This window comes from Eulemur rufifrons, chromosome 9 (assembly GCF_041146395.1).
Source record: "Eulemur rufifrons isolate Redbay chromosome 9, OSU_ERuf_1, whole genome shotgun sequence".
In the NCBI taxonomy this organism is placed as follows: Eukaryota; Metazoa; Chordata; class Mammalia; order Primates; family Lemuridae; genus Eulemur; species Eulemur rufifrons.
In genome coordinates this window covers 41,831,319-41,848,052 of record NC_090991.1, presented here as the reverse complement: position 1 = coordinate 41,848,052, position 16,734 = coordinate 41,831,319, and the positions used below count along the sequence as shown (strand labels likewise).

At 55.6% G+C, this 16,734-nt stretch overlaps 1 protein-coding gene across 11 annotated transcripts in view; it reads right to left on the bottom strand.

Moving 5' to 3' along the window:
* Window positions 1–16,734, bottom strand: part of MAPT (microtubule associated protein tau) — a 50,298-nt gene that overhangs the window by 7,620 nt on the left and 25,944 nt on the right. For 6 of the 11 annotated variants that reach the window (XM_069482723.1, XM_069482724.1, XM_069482726.1 and 3 more), the window contains 4 exons: window positions 14,807–15,072; window positions 5,325–5,417; window positions 2,081–2,162; window positions 56–168 (listed from right to left, as the gene is read on the bottom strand). In XM_069482723.1, coding sequence (XP_069338824.1) covers window positions 56–168; window positions 2,081–2,162; window positions 5,325–5,417; window positions 14,807–15,072 — 554 coding nt within the window. The remainder of the gene's footprint in view (window positions 1–55; window positions 169–2,080; window positions 2,163–5,324; window positions 5,418–14,806; window positions 15,073–16,734) is intronic. The other 5 variants (XM_069482728.1, XM_069482725.1, XM_069482730.1 and 2 more) reach the window with 2 other exon arrangements.

The window sequence follows — 16,734 nt, the reverse complement described above, 5'->3', positions numbered from 1 at the left end:
CTTGATCGATACCTGTTATCCACATGCAGCCTCCGCCCCGTCCTGCCCCATTCACCTTTTTATTTCCTCCGCCAGGGACATGGGTGATGTTATCCAGGGACCCAATCTTCGACTGGACTCGATCCTTGAAGTCCAGCTTCTCAGATTTTACTTCCACCTGGCCACCTCCTGGAACACAACACACACCAGAGCATCTTGCCATCTTTCTCTGTGGTTTAGTGGACTCAGCATGCATTAAATGAGGTCTAGAGAGCAAAGAGCCATGGGCTGCTGGGGCACAGCAAAAATGAGGGCAGGTGCCACTGCTCCGAAGGGGAGAGGACAGTGATATAACCTTCATGTTCGCACATGAAGGGCCGTGCAAGTGATTCCCAGTAGGGACCAGCCTTTAGGAGCAGGTAAGACTCTCCCTCATTTGGCATGTGGTTTGGATACGATCAAGTCCTTGCAAAAGGCTTGAGAACAGTTTGCTTCGTCTCCCTAATCAAAGTGTGCATCAAATATCTACTCTGAAAACTCCCCCTCTTGAGACACTGCGAAGGAATTATACGTGGCAGCTCAGCCCAGGAAAAATTATTCTACATTCTAAATTGGTTGGTTTTCAACAAGTGAAATCTTTCTTTACCAACAATCGGTAGACCACAACCCCAGGAGACCTTGGAATTAAACTGAATATCAAAACGCATGCTAGGCCGGGCGCAGTGGCTCACACCTGTAACCCTAGCACTTGGGAGGCCGAGGCGGGCGGATCATTTTGAGCTCAGGAGTTCGAGACCAGCCTGAGCAAGAGCGAGGCCCCGTCTCTAATAAAAATAGAAAGAAATTAGCTAAAAATATATGGAAAAAATTAGCCGGGCGTGGTGGCATATGCCTGTGGTCCCAGCTACTCGGGAGGCTGAGGCAGAAGGATTGCTGGAGCCCAGGAGTTTGAGGTTGCTGTGAGCTAGGCTGACGCCACGGCACTCTAGCCTGGGCAACAGAGTGAGACTGTGTCTCAAAAAAAAAAAAAAAAAAAAAAAAAAAAAAAAAAAAAAAACGCACGCTAAAAAGGAAAGAGCCTGACCCTTTCTCCCTCCTTGGCCCTTACTGCAGTGCCTGAGCAAGGAAGACCCGGCGGGAGGAAGAGATGGCCCGCGTCCTCTCTCGGGACAGATGAGCAAAGTGGCTCACAGTGTGCTGGGATGGCCGCACCAGTCGTGGGGTAGTTTTCACTGAGAGAGACGGTGTCCGTGACAGCCAGAAGATAAGGAGACGTGCTCTAGACTGAGCTCCCGATGGCCTTCTCTTCCCACAGTAATGGTTCAGGTGGGGACCTGGGCCCTAAATAGGGCCTGATGCAGAAGCCCCTCCTCTGAACTCCCAGGTGGGAGCCAGACTCTACACCTGTGCTGCCCAATCTGGTAGCCCCGAGCCACATGTGGCTACTTAAACTTTAACTCAATAAAATTGGTTCAGTTCTTCAACTGCATTAGCCACATTTCAAGTGCTCAATAGCCACGTGTGGCTCGTGGCCACGTGCTGGGCAGCACAGGTGTAGACTCTTTGCATCGCTGCGGGAGATGCGTGGACAGCACTGACTTCCACGCAGTGTGAGGTGGGGGCTCCAGGAGCATCATTTTCTGTTCAGACAGTCACAGCAGGGGCACGCCACTGGCCCAGGGGTCCCAGGCTCTGGCTGGTGAAGTGTCCCCTATGTTGGCTGGGGACCAAGCTGGGACACACACATAGCTGGCCTTTGGGGGCCAGAGGAAGTCCACTGCCAGCCCGGGAGGCCCCATGTACAGCCCACTTGGAGAACCACGGGTTAGGGTCTAGGACCAGCATGTGGCCTCCCTTGTCCCCTCCCCTTGGCCAGCACAGCCCTGCTCGGGGACGAGCTGGGGTGGCCACGTGCCCCAGGCCCCGGCAAGTTCCACACTCAACCCTCTCCTCGATGGTCCACCTGACAAACCCCTGCTGGCCGGAAGGCATCACCTGGACAGTCCTGTCCCCGTCCCCTGCCATCTCCCTTCCTCGCCCCCCTGCCCCCCGCCGACCCCAGCACCCTTCTGTCCCAACCCTCGCCTTCCACAAGGGCTACCTGGTTTATGGTGAATGTTGCCTAACGAGCCACACTTGGAAGTCACCTTGCTCAGGTCAACTGGTTTGTAGACTATTTGCACCTGGAGGCGAGAGAGGATGTGTGAGAGAGAGAGGAGGGGGGCAGATGGAGAGACAGAGAATAAAATGGGATTATTTTAGTATGGGTGTAACACAATGAAAAGCAGCTGTGTAAGCCCAGGCCCTGCTTGGACGGCGGTTCCTGTCTGCCCCAAGGAACACACCCCAGTCAGGGTGGGAAAATGTGGTGGTGAAGTGCGGCCAGCCCTGTCCCAAGGGAGCTGGGTCTTCACAAAATAACTGTGGGGTTGGAGCGTCTTCCATCCCTGCGGAACAAAAGATCCTCATGGGAAAACAGGGACACTGTACAAAAGCCCCTCCCTTTCCTGACATGAAATTGACAGGTCACATTCAGACACGGAGAGAGAAGCGGCCGATCTGGTTAGTGTTGCAGCGTTTGAAAATCTCTTTGGAAAGGCGGAGCTGTCTGCGGGCCTCGAGGAGGAGGAGAGGCTACGTGAGGACTGACAGGTGGGCTTTGTAGCCAGAGAAGCTTCCGCAGATCCCGGCTCCGGGACCCAGAGCAGTGTCGGGTCACCAGGCAGGACCCAGAGCAGCACAGCAACTCGGAGGAGAGAGCGCTGGCACCCGTGCACACGGCGTCCTGGACGGTTCCAAATGAGCAAAGCAACTGCCAGGACGGGCAGGCGGCACAGCAGAGACGCAACAGACAGTGTGTCCCGCTGGCTCGGGCCGACTCGGACACACGAGGGGAGGCCTGTGGGCTCCAGGCTCAGCACCCTTGGGAAGGACGGCCCCTGAGCCTCCTGTTCCCCTGAGGGCGCACCCTGTGGGGACCCCACAGTGGCAGATGGGTCTCCTGTAGGCAAGTCTCCACAAAGCCATGGCCGTGAGGGGCCTGGGCCACCGACTGACACTCCAGAACCCCTGGGGCCTCTGCTGGGACCTCGTGGGGTGGAGGCCAGCGGCTCCTTGCCCCAGGGTGGCCCAGGAGAGAGACGGCCCCAAGTCTTGGAGGGGTTCATCAAGGCCACAGAAAGAAAGAGGGTCTTCTACCTTGGTCTAAACTGGAAAAAACCCCCATTATTTTAAAGTCACGTTGGTGTTTGCTTATTGACAGAGAGCTGGCAGATGGCCTGGCCCTTGGGGTCAGTGCGGGGGTGATGTGTTGGGAGGAAGATGACCTATGTCCCCGGGAGGGCGGGGACAGAGGCATCATTCCCTCCTCCCTCTGGCCTGGGTGAAGTCACTGTCAGGCAGACAAAGGGTGGGGCTGGGCTAGGGGACAGAGCGGATGAGGGTGGGAGCCGGTGGGCAGGTGCCCGGAGGCTGGGGAGGGGGCGACCAGCCCTGCAGAGGAGCCTGGAGCCCAGGGGGTCCCAGGTAGGGGAGCAGGGCCTGCCTGCTGGGATGTCACCTTGCTGGGGGAGGGGGGAGATCCAGCGGGCCCCATGAGCCAGAGGCTGACAGTGAGCAGGTGACCCTCACAACCATTCACCAGGAGAAGGGCTTCCCGGGAAGGCTCCCGCTGCCAACAAGCAGTGGCCTCTGGCAGAGGACAGTGCCCCACCTGGGTCATCGTGTGGCTCTTTGACAGGTCACAGGCCCACAGGCCGGCACAGTGCAGGACACAGCGGAGGCCCCAAGGAAGTCCCCGAGTGTTCTGGGCACTGCAGCTTCTCTGGGCATCAGCTGCCCCTCACCAAAGGGACAGGGCCATGTGGCTCTCTCGTGCCTGCCATCTGCGGCCCCTGGAGCCAGACCCCACGGCCTCAGTGGCACAACCTCCACCAGCCCCCAGACAGGAATGAATCTAACCAGAAAGCCCGCGGCCTTCCTCCTCCGAAGCCAGAGAACCAGGAGTCGAAGCTGAAACGGCTGAAAACGCAACCAGCACACGGAGCCCGGGAACGAGGCCGGGCGGTGGGGTGGGGCGGCACACACGCTGCCGTCTTAGGAGACATGGTGGGTGGACAGGGGAGCGGGGCGTGAGGGCAGAGGAGACACGCAGCGACACTGGCGAGGAAGCGTTAATAAAGCCCCATGCAGCAGCCGCAGGGCAAGCGCTCCTACTCCCGGACTACAGCGGGCTCTCGGCGGCAGCAGCAGACGGTGCTCGGGCAGGAGGCAGCAGCACATTGCAAGAATAAACCCTCTGGCCGGATGCGGGTGGTGCCTGCGGCCCAGGCCGGCACTTTCTGGAGGGAGCCGGCCCAGGGCTGCAGCAGTCACAGGGCACTGCCAGCCCGGGCCAGGCGCCTGCTCTCAGAAACCAAGGCCCCCCTGCGGTGGGCCTCAAAGATCTTGGAGCTCCAGTTGCCCAGGGCGGTGAAAGGCTGCTCATGGCCGGGGCTGACCGAGAGAGCTGGGGAGCGAGGAGGGCGGCAGGGAGAGAGGAGCCCGGGAACACGGACCAGCCAGGAAGATGCCGAGCCGCTGAGTCCATCACGTGGGTAGGTGGGGCGTGAAGATCGCCCCAGAGCTCACAGGGACACTCCACTGAGGATACAGGGTGTCCCCAGGGACGTTTGGAGGAGACCAAATATAAAAGGGCCGAAAGCAGTATTTCTCCATCAGGCAGAGTGACCTGTCACACTTTTGTTTGGCTCTTTGCACTGCAGCCTCTGCCAGAGGGTAGAGCCGGTTTTAAACCGAAGCTGAGAGGCTTCCAGAATCGGCTCCTCCCTTGAACGTGGAAGAGACACAACTGAGCAGAGACTGGACTCTTGGCCCGAGGTGGGACAGTAACACCTTCCTGTCCACTTATCAGAACAAACAGGCCACCTGTCCACAGTGGAGCCACTCAATGGGGACCTCCCCAAGTGACGGGAGGAGGTCCCCAGTCTCAGGTGCCACCACCTTCAGCCCACCTTCCAGTGGGTGTGTGAGTCCATGGTGGGGATTATGTCCTGGGGACCCAGCTGCCCAGAGAGGGGCTCAGGGGAGGGTCCATCCCCTTCCCCATTCTACCTGTGCGGCCTGCGCTGGCCAGGACCTGCCCCCCATGCCTGGGGAAGGAAGGACTTCCACGGACATGGCAGCGTGAGGACTTGGAGCCTGGGCTACATTTGCCTGGGGACACAAATAGATCCTGAGCCGGAGAAGGATTTATTCTATGCAATGCCTCGCGAGTATATGTACTCATGCCACTTCTTAAAAAATCAAACCACACCACGGTGCAGGGAACGTGTGAAGGTACTCACACTGCCGCCTCCTGGGACGTGTTTGATATTATCCTTTGAGCCACACTTGGACTGGACGTTGCTAAGATCCAGCTTCTTATTAATTATCTGCACCTTTGACAGCCAGAAAAAAGGATGAGTGACACAGCACACCCAGACGCACCCGCTCGGCACTGCGTCTGCTGGTGTGACTTCAGGGCGAGGGCAGTGCAGGCCCAGAGGCCGAGTCACACCCCAGGGGAGCGGGAGCGGGAAGGACTGATCTTCAGGTTCAGAGGGGAGGGTGGCCTGGAAGGCATTCTAGAATCTTCCAGGATCGTGAGTGCTCTGAGGACACTGGCTTCACAGAGCAGAGCCTCCCTTTACAAAAGGACCGCGCCTCGGCGTCCCTCAGAGAGCACTGCTGAGGCCCGGGGACCGCAGGCCAGGGTTCCCCGGGCTGGGATGAGTGACGGCTGTGCTCAGCGACGTCAGCGATGAGGGATTACAAAGTCTCCCTGCGCCTCCGCTCACACGCCCTGCCCGGCCCACACAGCGCACCCCGAGAACGCCACGTTCTCAAGTCTGTCAGGCTAAAGACAAGTTCTTTAATCAAGTCTGCAGATTAAAGAACAGACAGACAGAAACCCAGACCCCACCCACATCCTGGAATCGGAAACTCGAGGAGTCTGGCTTAAGTCTCTACACGTGTGACACGTTCCTTGGCGGCTGTGACGCAGGGCCGGGTTTGTGAAGACGTCTGGGGGCTCTGCCCTGCGGAGGGGCGAGTGCCTGCTCCTCCCTTCCGCCCGCGATCCCGCCAGGTGCATGACGGACGCCGAGCAAATGCTCCCACGTGGCTTGGCTCAGCTTTCCCGTGAGCGCGTGTGGCCGGAGGGGTCCCAGATGACTGCATTTCTGGAAGGTTCTTTCTCCAGTCACCAGGGAGAAGGTGTGGGGCTCTCAGTGTTTTGGTGAGGGAGGATTTTTACCCGGTGTGCCTAAAAGCCATGAAGGGACAGGCGACCAGGATTCAGAGGAACGTCTTCCTCACCCATGTCTTTCCCCTTAGGAACCCTGTGTTTGCAAACAGGGCAAGACGTCATGCGTCATCACAGCGGCGACTGGAGTTCCCAGGGAGGACGCGGCGGGGCCAATTTGGCTTCTGGCACCGGGACCTCAGTGTCTGCTTTCGAGAATGCGGGTCCGGGGCGGGGACGGCGGGGGCCGGGGAGGTCCCGTCAGAACCGGTTGTGGCCACGGGTCTGGACTCAGGCTCAGCTTCCTGCCCAGCCTGGTTTTCTTCCCCTTAATTTTACTGTTCTGGATCCTAAAACCTGGGACTCACATATCTAACTCACCTCTCCATTTTCGCTTATGTTCCTTTAAAAAACTATGTATCTTTATTAGAAAATATAGCACTATGATTTTGAAAAATAAAGGTTAAAAAGGGCAAAAACAAAAATAAAACAGTTTTCTTACCACCCTGACACAACCACTGTTGTATTTTGTTGTATTTCCTTGAAGTCTCATTTATACCTAACTACCATCATACATATATATAAATGACACAATTATTGTGAACATACAATTTTGTGTCCTGCTTTATCAAGTAATATATTCTGAGCATTCTCTATGGTTTACCATCATCAGAGCATTATTTTTAATAATATGCCCTATTCCATTTCGTAAATACTGTTCCTCTGATATCAAACATTTGTATTGATTCTGTTTTAAATAATACAGACAGCCCCCCATGAACATCTTTCTGCAAGGAATTTCTTCCATATTATGGATTTTTATAGCATAGAGTCCTGGAATAGAATTTCTGGGGCAAAGTTATAAATATTCCAAAAACTCTCAGTGCAGCTCTCCAAATGGCTTTCTAAAAGGGTTAGATTAACGTTCCCTGTGAGCACTTTTGAGAAAGCCAACTTCCCCACGTTGCTGCCAGCATGGGGTATTTAAAACATGCTTTTGCTTATTTCTTTGACCAAAATAAACGAACCTGCGTGGTTGGCTTATTTTGCATTTTTCTGATTATTACTGAAATTGCTCCTTTACCCTTTTTGCTGGTAGGTGTATTTTTTTCTAACATACAAATGTTTACAGTTTTTACAAACGCAAATTCTTCCTTTGTAATTTCTACTCTGGCTTTTTTTTTTTTTTTTTTTTGGAGACAGAGTCTCACTCTGTCACCCAGGCTAGAGTGCCGTGGTGTCAGCCTAGCTCACAGCAACCTCAAACTCCTGGGCTCAAGCAATCCTACTGCCTCAGCCTCCCGAGTAGCTAGGACTACAGGCATGTGCCACCATGCCCGGCTAATTTTTTCTATATATTTTTAGTTGTCCAGCTAATTTCTTTGTATTTTTAGTAGAGACGGGGTCTCGCTCTTGCTCAGGCTGGTCTCGAACTCCTGATCTTGAGCCATCCTCCCGCCTCGGCCTCCCAGGGTGCTAGGATTACAGGCGTGAGCCACCGCGCCCGGCCTACTCTGGTTTTTAAATGTACAAACCACTCCTCCTTTAGAGTTGGATAAATATCTCATTCCACATTACTATTCTTGCCCACTATCCCCCTCCTTAGGGACAACGAGGCCACTGGAGGCCCAGAGAGGTTCAGCGATTTTCTCAGGTCAGAAGAAGCCACAGAAGAATCCAGACCTGGGTGTTTCTGTAGCCGCAGGCTGTGTGACAACAAATTTCTCCTGGTCTGTCCTCAAGGCTATTGCCTCATAAATCAGATAAAAACAATACTTCTTGGTGAACATTCAAATTCTCTCCTGACTTCGGGGAGACATTGCAACAGCGCCTCAGCCCAGGTTTGAGCTGGGCAAGAAGGTGGGACAGGCTTTCTCACGCTGCTCCTCAAGGAGTTACTGTCACCCTCCGCATATGTCTTGGAATCAATTCATGCCACCTTTAAAAATCTGAAGGTGGCGTGAACTGATCTTCTTTGGGGATCATTTTTTATTTATCACTTTTCTTCGCATGAGTCCTAGAAGCAGATTTGCCTGCTTTCCAAAAAGGAATGGGAGCAGCTTAGAATTGAGAAAACACACACTCACAATAACAAAATAAGAAAATTTAAAGAATAATGTTAGAAGGGGAGGTCATCGAGACTGCCAATTACAAGACTGATCATTACAATTAGTTCTGAGCTTCCTGGAAGCCAGGGCCAAAAGGAAAACCTGATGGGTTACATCACTCTCCTTATCTGACAAAGAAAACTGACCAGTTTTTCAAGGAAGATAATTTGTTTTCTGTACTAAACCATAAAAGAAGCTAATCAAATGAATCAAAGGACATTAAGCAATAACAGTGCCTGCAACATACATAGAAATGTTTTTTCCATGTGGCTTTTTCTTGTTCCAACCCCACAAAAAAGGCCACAAGCTTTTGTGGGATTTGGCAATAGACACAAGGATATTTACAAAGCAGACCTGAATTAACATTAGTTGTCACATTAAGTTAACACCCTTTATAGAATCTTAGATTTACAAAAGGAAGAGAAAAGGGTAGTGGTTGGCATTATGAAATTAGAATCCTGAAATTTAACTTCTCAGCTAGAGTAACATGTACATATGGCCCCTGGGCCCTGGGTAGACCCTGAGAATACCCATCAGAGGAGAGAACAATGATTTGGCAGCTCTGAAGTTTGATCAGGGGAACTCCTAGTTAGGAGAGAAATTTCTGTGGTCAGGCTTTGACTCTAGAGGAGAGGCTGCGGTGAGGTGGTGCTAGGGGTGGGTCTACTTGGCTTAATCCATTTCCTGGAGGACCCAAAACAAGTCCCAAACCCAATCTGGGTTCAGATCTCTGGAGGCTGCTCTAAAGGGCCTAACGCCCCCTCCCTGGCCCCAACTCTCTAAGCACCCCCACCCCCACCCCACAGAAGCTCCTGGGCTGGCCCAGGCATGCCCTGTCCCTGGCCCTTGCTGGGCTGGGCTTCGCCTAACCGGGCCCAGTGCAATGGTCCAGTGGGAATTCAACCTGGCGTAGGCACTGGACGCCCACACAAGCCTTCTCTTAAGTCCAAGGTATTCAGCCTGGGAATGGACACAGGAGAACCTAGTCCCGCCAAGTCAACTGGCCAAAGAAGGGATCACATAACAGGGGAGAGTCACTTTTAGAATTATTTACACTGTCCTTTAAACAGTGACCGCCTCAAGCTCTTTAAAATGATTTGGTTTACACGAGATTTTTCAGAAGCACAGAGGTACAGGGAGAGGTGCTCAGAGTATCAGCATTACAGGGCTGTCTCAGAGGAGGGACACTCAGTTCACTGCAGGTAAACTATCCCAGGTACAAATTCACTTTATTTATTCCACATAAATGTTGTATGCTTTTTTTTTTAAGAGATGGGGTCTCGCTATGTTGCCCAGGCTGGTCTTGAACTCATGGGCTCAAACGATCCTCCTGCCTTGGCCTTTGGAGTCACTGGGATTACAGTTACACTTATACTTTAAAAAGTGACCACTGGGACTTTGTTAATAAGTATAATATACTTTTAAAACACTTCAGTTCTCTGTAATGGTCAGTGGTGAATGAGAAGGGGAGGGAATGAAGAGGGGTGGAAGGAGAGAGAAATGGATCAGAGAGATGGGCAGAGGTGAGTGGGAACAAGAGCAGACTCACACACATTTAATTAAAGAGAGAAAAACAACACAGAACCAAGCCCCAGCCACCCAGGCGGAGTCCCGGGACGGAGACCACGATCGCGGCATTCTACCTCCCTCTGGTGGCCGCCTAGAACATTGCAGCCCAAGGCTCTCAAACCCCACAGCTCTGGTAGGCTCCGTCCTGCCTCCGGCCTTTGCATCCAAACTACTGGCCTGGCCATCCGCAGGGAAGTGACTTGAGCTCCATCTGCTCAGAGCCAACCAGGCCGCCCCATGCTCGGGCCCCAGTGCCCTTTCCTGGCCATGACCCTGCACACCTGTCCCCCCTCTTGGCAGCCACAGGGATTCCCAGTTCTCCAGACCATGCAGCCTGCACCCCACGGGAGCCACTCCTCCACTGTCCCCCACCCGCCCAGCAGGTGCCCAGAGCCTGCCTCCCTCATCCCCCACGGCCCACTGACAGCTGAGCCGCGCCTGGCGGCGGGGACGCCCTCCACTCCCTTCCTTCTCTTCCTCTGTCGCGTCTGGTCCTGTTGGGGCCCCGCCCGGCCGCTCCCAGCAGCCCCGCCCTCTGCGGGACGCCCGCCACCAGCTGTGAACTCTGCTTAGCGCTCGGAGCTGCAGCCCGAACACACGCCGCGCTGCTGCCTCCGGGTCTGGCTTCATCTCACTCTCGCTCTGAAGAGCTCCACGTTCTAGTTTTCTACTATCCCTGAATGACCAGCGACGCAGAAAAGTCTTGAATTTCCCAGGAGTTGTGGTTGGAGAGATTTTTACAATTAAGTTCTGGTTTATTACGCTGTGGTTAGAGAACAAACGAGTGCAATTTCTCCTTCTCAACATTACAGGCATTTTTTCTTTCTGGCTTGAATAGATTATTGGAGTAATATTAAGATCTGAACTCTCAACACTAGGGAAACCGCCGTCAGATAGCTGAATTCCTGGCATTTATCTGCCAGCTTCTCCTTCCCAATTATATGCACTTCTGCCTCTTACTTCACTACCATATACTGTTATTTAACACTTCCAGTTACAGCTGAATTTCTCACAATTTTTTATCTGATTATAAATGTTTTCACTTTAGAAAATTTGGGAAGGAAGGTGAAGGCCCAGAAAAAGAGAATCCTTCCCAATCTCTGAGTCACTATTGGCATTGCCATGTTTTCTTTGTCATCTATATTTCTACTTTTTATATAGAGAGTAGGCATAAGCCACATAATGTGTACAATGTTTTTTTTAATAGTGTAACAATTTATAATTATAAAAATTCTGGCCGGGCGCGGTGGCTCACGCCTGTAATCCTAGCACTCTGGGAGGCCGAGGCGGGTGGATCGCTCAAGGTCAGGAGTTCGAGACCAGCCTGAGCAAGAGCGAGACCCCGTCTCTACTAAAAATAGAAAGAAATTATATGGACACTAAAATATATATATATAAATTAGCCGGGCATGGTGGCGCATGCCTGTAGTCCCAGCTACCCGGGAGGCTGAGGCAGTAGGATCGCTTGAGCCCAGGAGTTTGAGGCTGCAGTGAGCTAGGCTGACGCCATGGCACTCACTCTAGCCCGGGCAACAAAGTGAGACTCTGTCTCAAAAAAAAAAAAAAAAAAAAAAAAATTATAAAAATTCTTAGGCCAGGTGTGATGTGCACTTGTAGTCCCAGCTACTCGGGAGGCTGAGGCAGGAGGATCACTTGAGCCCAGGAGTTGGAGGCTGCAGTGAGCTAGGCTGATGCCATGGCACTCTAGCCCAGAAATAGAGGGAGACCCTGTCTCAAATAAAAAAAATTATTTTCAAAGATAATTTTTCATGGCTATGTAATATTTTATACTATGGCATCACCATTAGTTATCTCTCTATTGTTAGACATTTAGCTTGTTTTAAACTCATGGCTGACAGGGGAGCTGCCCCCAATGCCAAACTCAGGGCTCTGTTTCTGGCGACCTGAATCATCCGCTCATACAGGTGCAGAGTTAAATTAACCCGGCGTTCAAAGGGGGCTTCGCCATCGCACAGCCTGGCGGGGGCTGCAAAGATGTGCGAGACTCGGCCTCCACCCTCAGTTGTGGCCGGGGCTGGGGAGAGGCGGACACGTGTCCCGTGAAGTCGGGGCTCTCTCAGCTGCGTGGAAAAGGGAAATCCAGGCAGGCTTCTTAAAGGAGATGGCATCTCAAACTGAGCTTGAGGGATGGAAGCAATGAGGAGGGAAGGACATTCCAGGCAGATGAAGTAAGCGAGGAGGGAGTGAGCAAAGCGCCCCAGTGCGTGGCAGGAACCAGGGGCGGGTGTGGAGAAGGGGGCAAAGCCCGAGGGGAAGCAGCAGATTCCTCTGAGGACGGGAGGTCACTGGGCAGAGTCCTGGTGGGGCCAAGGTCCAGCACTAGCGGTCTGATGGGGGCAGAGAAGATTCCAGAGATGCAGCAACAATATGGAGGCAAGAACAGGGATGGTGAGAGCAGGAGGGACTGAGCTGGGGCAGAGGCCGGCATGTGATCCTGGTGGTGGCCGGGATGTGGGAGGGGTGACATGTCTGCCTCAGGTCACAGTGCCTTGCAGGTGCTGCCCCTCATGTGACGTCGTGGGAAGGCCCTGGCTGTGTCTGGACTGCAGTCTGGGTGGCTGAAGCAGGACATGGGGGACGCGGGTGGGTCATGGGAGAGAGGGCGGGAAGGGCGAGCAGGGCCTGGTAAGGTCTGGAGCAGCGCCAAGGCCGGGTGCCCTGGAGAATGACGGTCATGGTGGTCCTGAGCTGGAGCTTCCAGGTGGCTTCTGAGCAGTGAGTGAGCACTGGGAAGTCAGGACACGGAGTCCCTGGTGGCAGATCGGGGCGGCTTCCCACAGCTGCGAGTTCCTCCCGGAGGCCCCTGACCCAGCATTGGAGGGGCAACCAGTGAACCTTTAAAAGCTACACACAGCCCCGAGCGAGCAGGGAGACTCAGGACCTTTGGTTTAACAAGGAGTATTTGCCACCAGGAGGGAGATAGAGGGAGGCTCTCTCCTCCCCGCCTCCCACGTTCCAGGGAGCTTTCGCCTGTCCCTCCGGCCACAGGTGAGCCACCATCCGTCCTTTCCTTGACTCCACGGGGTACTGGGGCACAGCCACGTCTCCCCGACCTCTGTGCAGGCCGGCGCGTGGGGCACCCAGAGGTGCTCGCTGAGCAGACGCCCTGCCGGCCTGACCGCGCGCTTCCCCCTCCCCAGGCGGCAACGCTGCACCCCAAGCTTGTTCGAGGTGGGGGTTCCAGTCCCTGCACTCAGGGGTGGTGGGAGCGGCGGGTGTGTCTGCCTGTGCGTGGGCCCAGCGCCGTGGGCTAGGGGAGAGCTGGCGGTCACCATTGTCTTGCTGTAATGAGTCCCTGTGACCCTGCTGGTCACAGCCACACAGTCTCCCTAATGGTGGAGAACCGGCTGTGTAGAGTTTAGTTTTTCATTTTTGGAAATGAGGGCGCATGGTCACAATGTGCTGTGAAAATGGGGCACACCCAGGACACTCCCAGCGCCGAGGGAGGGGTGCGGAACACCAGGCGAAAAGCTCCCGCTGTCAGGGAAACCCTCTCCCTGGGGCTCCCCACAGCTTCACAGAGGGGTCAACTTCAAGCCAACACCGAGAGCAGCGACCCCAGAGTCCCTTCTGGAAGGAGGCAGGCACAGGACGCCCAGGCACACACTGCAGCGGGAGCTCCCGCGGCCCGGGACCAACCCGGGTGGGCCAAAGGCCTGCGTGGAGACCCGGGCTCTACCTAAAACCAGAGCAAGGGGCTCGGGAACCCCCGGGTTCTTTGACCCCAAGAGGTTGCCTGGGTCCCTGAGGACTGGAAGCAAAATGCAGTGTTCAAGGTCAGGGCCCACACGGACCGATGGCCACCCCGCCCGAGCAGTGACCCAGGCTCCGGCCAAGAGCGGTTGAACAGCGCAGAGAGCGCCTGCTGCGGGGGAGGCCGGCTGTCCCGACCAACAGGGAAGTGTTAGTTCGGGGTTTGGTGTCCCCAAACAGTCCGGCCCCGAGGGCCCAGCCCATCTGTGGCCTCGAGAGCAGAGCCATGGTCCCCTGCGCCCCACGGTGCCTCTTCTTCTCCCTTCTCCGCCCCCTCTCAGCCCCCAGCACCTCAGAGTGTGACTCCGTTTGGAGACAGGGCCTCTCAAGAGGTGACTAAGTTAAAATGAGGTCATTAGGGTGGGCCCTGATCCTGTAGGATCAGTGTCCTTACAAGAAGAAGATCAGGACACAGAGAGACACCAGGAGCCTGCTCAGAGTAAAGACCACATGACAGGAAGGAGGTGGCCCCCTGCACGCCAGGAGAGGGGCTTCAGAAGTCACCTGTCAACACCTGGATCTCAGAGTTGGAGCCTCGGAACTGTGAGGAAATAAATTTCTGCCGTGCAACTGTGGTACTTCGCGTGCCAGCCCTAACAACCTCAGACGAGGGACACAGGGACAAGAGGGGGTGGCCTGGGCTGCCTCTGGCCCTCGGAAGCCTGTGCTGCTCCATCTTTAGGGAGCCCGAGGATGTCACAAGTGCCCTCTCGCCCTCGAAAAAACCAATTGATCAAAACACAACCTTCAAATTTCCCAAGAATTGAGCATTCAAGAGAACCTAATCTGAGCAGTTGCCCAACAGACGCCAGAGATGCCACCTACAGGCATCTGTGTCACATCCTAAGCATGAGACAGGCGGGAACCGCTGTGGTGCCCCCATGCTGAGAGCCGCAGGCCCTGGAGACACAGCCCAGCCATCTCCGTTCCATCAGCAGGGACCTTCTCTCCCTGAGCAGGGACCTCACGGCGTGGGGGTGACCCGATAAAGGACTGAACCACACACGCCCCGAGCCTCCTTCCTTGAAGAGGTCTGGGGGCGCTGGGTGAGGGCGGGAGCCCAGCCCACGGTGGGGGAGCCGCACGCGCTTACCTTCCCGCCTCCTGGCTGGTGCTTCAGGTTTTCGGTGGAGCCAATCTTGGACCTGACGTTCTTCAGGTCTGGCATGGGCACGGGGGCCGTCTGCAGGCGGCTCTTGGCGGAAGACGGTGACTTGGGTGGAGTGCGGACCACTGCCACCTTCTTGGGCTCCCGGGTGGGCGGCGTCGGCAGGGACGGGGTGCGGGAGCGGCTGCCAGGAGTGCCCGGGGAGCCGGGGCTGCTGTAGCCGCTGCGGTCCCCAGATTTGGGAGGTTCCCCTGGGAAGGAAAGAAGGGCTCAGGTGGTGCGGGGGGGGGGGGGTGGGGGGTCAGAAAAGGCCCTGGGGGCTGCCTGTCCCGGGGGTCCATTCCCAGGCTCACGGCTGGGTTAGGCAGGAGGGAACGAGGTCGGAAGCTCAGCCACACCGGCAGGGGAACCCCTGAACCCAACTCTGGAGAAGCCCCTTCTCCCTGGTCACCCAGGGCCAAACGCCTCATTTCTCCAGAAAGCAACAGAGTGGCTGTCAAAGGACCACCCAACGCCCCCACCCTGAGAGGGGACCAACTCTGCCCCATGGTCCTGGGTCAAGAGATGGGCTCCAACTAGCTGTGTGGTCTCCGAAAAGTCACTTCCCCTCTCTGAGCTCAGAGGCCTCAACTTGAAAATGGAAACAATAATAATTATAATGCCTGCGGGGGAGGCTCCGGGCCACAGCGTGTGTGAAGAAGCTTCGCAAAACTCTGGTGCGACCCTGCGGGGCCTTTACCCTGAATAAGGGTGACGCAGTGACAGGACGCAGCTGCCGTCCTCACGCCTGGGCGCATGTGACCCTTTACTCACAGGGTGCATGAAGTTCAGGGCTCTGCCCACCTCCCTAACTCGTCTGTGGAGCCTGGGCTGGTGTCCCTGGGTCCCCAGCTCTCCAGACGAGCCTCGCGCTTTGTGCCACTGCGCCCTGCCCGGCTGTTCCCTCCCCAAGAACGTCCTTCCCTGCACATGCCAAATACCAAGGCGCCTGCACCTCTCCAAGCACCGCCAGGAGGGCTCCTGCCCTGTCCCCTCCTCTCCCAGCGGACTCTGTCCCTCCCTCCTCTGCGCGTCCCTCACCCCCAAACTTGCTCCTGTGCCTGCACTTCCCAGGTGCCCAGTACGTTCAGCAGTTCACTATTCTGTCCGCTCACGGACCAGCGCTTCTCAAAGCCGGGCCCACGGACCCCTGCGGCAGAATCTCTGGCGCTTTCGAGGAGGCAGCGGGACTCGTAAAATGCAGATTTCTGAGCCCCTTCTGGCTCTGATACAGCAGAATCTCTAGGGGTGGGGCCTGCAAGGCTGGTTTTTCTCAAGCTCCCCAGGGGGCCCTGAGCAGCCTGAAGTCTGGGAACCCCCAGCTCATGAGTGCCAAGGTGCGCGTGGCTCCCCAACTCTGAGCACCCGGGGGCTCTGCCGCCCATCTCCGAGTGTCCCGCGGCGGTGCCAGGCACCCCCCCACCACCCCCCGCCCTCCGCCCCCCGCCCCAGGGCCGACCAGGAGGCGGCCACCCTCTGCCAGAAGCGCCCCTGCAGCCAGTGGGCGACTTGAAAGTGAAGAGTTAGCACCCAGTTTTAGAGTTTGAATTTCCATGTCTTGGACGTCCCTAACGTAGTCAAGCTCTGTGGCAACAGGACAAACGAAGCCTTTTCTCCTTTCCACATAAGGAAACGACAGATGGGGCCTCTGCCTCCTCGGCCCTCCCCCACTCCTGCCTCCCTGGCGGGGGACTCAAATCCTTTCCGCCTCTTCCTTGCAGAGTGACTTTGGGCAAGTCGCTTACACTCCCTGCGCCTGTGTTTGGAGACTGGATGTCGGAGCAGGTAGTGTCCAGTGTGGCATCTGGTGCTCACATCGTGGGCGTCTCGTAAAGGCCGGCGGGAATTTCAAGCATTGCTTGGGGACGGTCCAA